Source organism: Myotis brandtii, unplaced genomic scaffold (assembly GCF_000412655.1).
Source record: "Myotis brandtii unplaced genomic scaffold, ASM41265v1 scaffold250, whole genome shotgun sequence".
Lineage (NCBI taxonomy): Eukaryota > Metazoa > Chordata > Mammalia > Chiroptera > Vespertilionidae > Myotis > Myotis brandtii.
The window spans coordinates 2,923,087-2,928,331 of record NW_005359478.1 but is presented as its reverse complement, the minus strand read 5'-3'; the positions used below and the strand labels follow the sequence as shown (position 1 = coordinate 2,928,331).

The 5,245-nt window shown below is 52.4% G+C and overlaps 1 protein-coding gene across 1 annotated transcript in view; it reads right to left on the bottom strand.

Moving 5' to 3' along the window:
* BCAN (brevican) overlaps positions 1 to 4,177 on the bottom strand; it is a 33,888-nt gene extending 29,711 nt beyond the window's left edge. The window contains exons 1-6 of the mRNA XM_014540652.1: positions 3,657 to 4,177; positions 2,955 to 3,013; positions 1,070 to 1,181; positions 502 to 855; positions 209 to 325; positions 3 to 92 (exon numbers count right to left, since the gene is read on the bottom strand). Coding sequence (XP_014396138.1) covers positions 3 to 92; positions 209 to 325; positions 502 to 855; positions 1,070 to 1,157 — 649 coding nt within the window. The 5' untranslated portion in view covers positions 1,158 to 1,181; positions 2,955 to 3,013; positions 3,657 to 4,177. The remainder of the gene's footprint in view (positions 1 to 2; positions 93 to 208; positions 326 to 501; positions 856 to 1,069; positions 1,182 to 2,954; positions 3,014 to 3,656) is intronic.
* Between the last annotated feature and the right edge of the window lie 1,068 nt (positions 4,178 to 5,245).

Sequence of the window (5,245 nt, the reverse complement as noted above, 5' to 3'; positions counted from 1 at the left end):
GCCGCACGGAGCACGCGCGGTAAGCACAGGGTAGTGCACGGATCCCTCGAGCAGCCAGCCCGCGTTGCACCAGTCCAGCCCCTCGGTCCATGCTGGCGGCAGACGAGGGATTAGAGGCGTCACAGGCAGGAGCCAGACCCGGAGGTCGCCTCCGCTGGGGGCCCTGTAACAGCCCGGAGGGGACCTAGGCGGTGCCCGGGCCGCTCACCCTGGTACAGCTGCGCGTAGGTGGCCAGGCGTCCGCCCTGCTCCTCGCACGCCTGCTTCGCCTCGTAGTAATTGAACTGGTACCTGCCCCGGCTGGGCTGGTACGGAAACACCACACCTGTGGGGTGGCAGACAGCCTGGGGAGGGCCGGCAGACGAGGGAGGGGAAGAACAGGCGGGGCCGCCGTGCCGAGAGGGCGGGGCAGATGCTGAGGGAGGAGCCCTGGGATACCCGGATCCGCCCCCGCCCGTCTCCCCCGCTGGCGAGGAGGGGGCTGGAACCGCCGGGCCTCACCCTCCAGGCGCAGGGTCAGCGCCACGCTCTCGTCCTCGATGCCGTTGATGAGCTCACAGCGGTACCGGCCCTCGTCCTCCAGGCGCACGCCCGCAATGACCAGGGAGGCGTCCAGCCGATGCCCCCTCCGCATCCTGGCTCGGCCCTCCAGAGCCCCGTAGCTCCGGGCATGCAGTCCGTTGGTGATGAGGATCGAGGTTTCCCGGAGCTCCCCTGGCTCCACTTTGCTCCAGCGCACCTTGTAGCTGGGAGGCAGGGTGCCCAGGATGCAGGGCAGCGTGGTCGTGGCGCCACGACGAGAGTGAATGACCTCGTGGATGGGGGGCAGAAGGTAGTGGGGGCCCCGGTAGGATGCTGAGCAGAGGGGGCCACAGTGGCAGGAACCCCCTGACCCCCACTGTGCCAAGTGCCCATCCAAACCCTGTTCCCCAGGCGGCCCCATTCTCTCCTCCACTGCCCACTCAGCAATAACTCTCACTCCCTGGGTACCTCCAACAGCTGCCTTTCCCACTTTTCCCACACCTGGAGCTTCTCGCCCACAGATTCTGGGCAGGAACTGAGATCTTACCTGGGTCCCCGAGGGCTCTGTGGAAGGTGGTGAAGGCCCACAGGAGAAGGAAGTGACAGAGTGTGGGGAGATTGAGCCAACCTTGCATGATGGGGAGTCAGCCTAGCTGGGTCTACAAGGCACAAAGGGTGGGCCATTCTTCAGGGCTAAGGGAGTGGGGACAGGTCGGGGAAAGCAGGGTTGGAGATAAACTCCCAGCAGGGATTCCTCAGAGGGACTGTCCAGCTGGAAGCCATGGGGCAGTAATAAGGGGCTTATGTTCATGGCAAAAGGAAAGTGGGAGGGGGAGGGGGTCAATAGCAACCACACCCCCACCTCTGCCCATCCTGCTTCCTCTCCCATCCCTTCAGTCAGCAGGTCCTCTACCTATCCCCTTCTCATCACAAGTGCCACTTCCCAAGTCTTGCCATCTGGATTGTCAGCTCCAGTCTCTATCCTCTTCCACACTCATTGCCATCTGAAGCCAGAGTAAATGTTTCCTGCTTAAAACAATCTCTCCCTGTTGCCCTGAGCATAAAGCCCAGTTGCTCTGTGATCCAGTCTCTCCCTGCACTTCACCACCTGTGCCTTCTGCACTGCGCTCCACACATGTTGGACTTCTGGCTCCAGAACAGTCCAAGTTCACTCTCACCTCCTCACAGACATCAGTTTGGGCCTCACCTCCTTTGGGAAGCTTTTTCTCTTCCCCCCAGTTCACCACACTGTGGTGCCCTGTGATCCACTTATCTGGTTCCCCTACTGCACTGGATTGGGGATTTTTCCCCCTTAGAAGTACTTTTATCAGCAGCTAAGTCAGCTGTGTGAATTTGAAAGTAATACATATGTATATGTAGTAAGGTTTGCAGTAATTATAAAGTATAAAGTTATAGTTATAAAAAAAGATTTCAAACACAGTTGTCTATTCCAGTAGTTCTTTTTCTCCTTTATTATATCTATTCTTCATCACCTTGATATTTATTTTTAAAACTGAGGACCCCTTAACCTAGTTTTATTCATTTTAAAAATCCGATTCCTCCACTTCCTAACTGCATGACTTTGAACAAGTTACTTAACTTCACTCTGACTTGATGTCCTCATTAGTAAAATATGGATAATAATGCGCACCTCCCTTACTGAGTAATTGTGAGGATTTGATGAAAATAATATAGATAAACTGCTTAAAATAGTGCCTGATATGTAGTAGTGCTATGTATGTGTTTGCTCATTCTGCAGCTCCCAACATAGTTTCTGGCATGCAGTAGGTACTAAATTAATGTGTGTTGTGTGTTAATGAGTGAGCTCATATGCAGGACTTCTGGGAAGGAGAGCTGGGACATGGAGAGAGGGAGAAAACACTGAGGAGGAGTCAGAAGGCTTAGGAGCTGAGCTCCATCTTTCTGCAAATGAAGGTCAAAGACGACCTTGCAGAACGAGAAATGGGGGTTAGGCACAGAAGGGACTTCCCCGTGGCTAATAGGGAAAGTATCTGGGACAGGGACACGAGCAAGAGAACCAGTTCAGTACAGGAGAACCTGGTAAGCAGAGTGATAGTGGGGGCGGACTCACTGAGGGACCAATAGTAATAGCTAGCGTTAACGTGCCTGAGACGGCCCCACGCACTTTACATGTGTACTCTTATATTTACACCTGTCAGCAATCCTACAAGGTAGGAACGATGATTGAACCCCATTTTATATACTCACACAAAGGTGCATACATTTTAGTAAACTTGAGTGAAGTCAAACAGCTTGTGAGAGGAGGGGTTCTCTGGGATTTGAATCAGGATCTGACTGACGCTTAATTTCTTTATGACTGATCTATATTTCTGTATTTTAGAGCAAGCGCACACACATCTTCATACTCCTTACAGAGAATGAGAGAAGGCAGCAACAGCTCCAGCACCTACCTGTTAAAAGCTGGTCTCTTCACAGCGATGGAGGGAGCAGTGACTGGCAGCTTTTTGTCCTGCTGGAGGAAGAGGTTCCAGGTGAAGGAGTTGTCACTGGGAGGTCCAAGCACCTCAGAGCCCTGGACTTAGGCATCTGGTCAGTGTAGTCGCGCCTTCTGCACCTTTGAGGAAAGGCTCCTGCCCTGAGCTCACAGAAGAAGCCAAGGGTCCAAGAACTCCACGACCCATTATTCCACTGAGCCAGGGTAAGTGACCCATGTCCAGCCCTGTGACCAGGCACTATAGCTGCCGTGCTCACTGCCCTGGGCCCAGGGGAAGATGCTGGGTGTGGGATATGGGGCAGGGACCCATTAAGGGGTATGGAGAAAAGGAGGCAACCAGAAATGACCACCTGGAAGAGTACAGAGAGTGAGGTGCCCCGGTTCATCTAGATGCTCTTGGACCGGAGAAGGGTATTGATTGGTGGGTATGAGGATGTTGGGCCAATAGGCATAGGAATGAGGCTCAAAGGTCCATAGCGGTCAAGCTCCCGATGCCTGCATTTTTCCATATGGGCCTCATCTGCAGGCTAAGCTGCTGGGTCAACAATCTTGGCTTTATGGGCACTAACTCCATGATAGGCCGGAACTTAGAAAACCCAGAAGAGCGGTGGGGGAATGGAGCACCCCTCCCCTCCTCTTTTCCCAACAAAGTCCTCACCTCTGCCCTCCGGTGCCTGGGTGCGCATCGCCTATGGGAAGAGGCTCTCAAGGTGGGAACCAGCTGCTTCCAGAAACCTGACCCCTTCTGTCCAGCCCCCCATCTGTCTATCTGTCTGTCCTTTCCTTCTCTGTCCCCACCCCATCAGCAGCACAATTTCCCATTGTCCCCGTCTTTCCCCCATTGTTGAAACAACAGGGGCCCTTTCTTTATCCTTTGGGTAATGGCAATAAAATGTCAACAGCTGGGGATGTGGGACGCAGGACCGGCTGGCACACACCACCGGAAAAGGGGTCTGGGTGGGGGTGGGCTTAGAACAGGAACTAACATCCCCAAGGGGAACAGAATGAGATGAGGGGCAGTGAATGGTCAGTCAGAAGGTTGAAATGGGGTCTCCTTCAATGCTGTAAGCTTCAAGGCTTTAAAGAGATCTTGTGTGAGGCTGGGCTCCATAGAGGGAAGTGTGTGGTTAGAATTGCAATAGGGGAGATGGAAATTAGACAGCAATGAGGATTTTTCTGTCCCCAGGAAGGGACATGATATGGGAATGTCTGAGGCTGGAAGGATTTGGGGAAGCTCTCCAAGAGAGTGGTCATATTATTTTTTCCCTACTTCCCTACCTCCTCTTTCAGCATAGGTACATAATCTTAAAGTTCTCAAGAGAACTTACCTGGGTAGAAATTCACTTCTCTCAAGTCTTTCTTGTTAGGAAGTTTTTCTGAAGTCTAAACTCCTATTGGAGTTCAAGCTCATTTTAAAAACCTTTCTAATGAGGTGTAATTTACAGGCAACAAATTGCACAGCTCAATACATTTTGACATGTGCACACGCCATGTAATTATCCCGCTCCCCCATCAAGACATAGAACCTTTCCAACACCCAGAATAAGCAAGCACATTTCTTTTTTGTTTGCTATCAATACCAAGGGAGGACTCCCTCCACTAACAGCCATTTAGAAATGTTCTGAGCTTCAAATGGCCTCTTAGCCTTCTTTCATCTCTGCTGAGCAACCCCACACCAGGAGTTTTGTGTTTCAGAACTGGAGGGAACTTCAGGATGCTTAACCTCCTCCAGAGGAAGAGGAGATGGAAGGGAGAGGGACTTGCCCAAGACTATGCAGAAGGCAGCTGTTGAGTCAAATCTAGAACTTGCTGCTTTTTTCAATAATCCCTCGTCCACTCCTCTCCTTGACCCTCCAAGTTGGAAGAGCGCCAGGGTTTTGACTATAGATCTAATAATAGGAGCTCGCCCCATAGACTTGATTGACTGTCTTTTCCCTTCGGCTCCATCCCTGTTTCTAAGCCCTTCCCTCCTCGCAGAGAGGACAAACAAAGAAGACAAATAACCCCTGTCTCCTGGGCCAGGACACCCTGAGCCAGCGCATCTGATTGGCTTCCACCCAACTCAAACAAACAGCTTCCCACAGAGCGGGGGCGGGTCTACAGTAAGGGCTCCACAGCCAGTCAGACCACCACTCCCCGGCTCATGCCTCACCCACCGCTCCTTTCTCCCCAGATCACTTCTAAACTGTGGTTTAGAAGTCTTGGGTAGGTAGATCCATGAAAGGCTGAGTTTGGCATGGAGGTAAA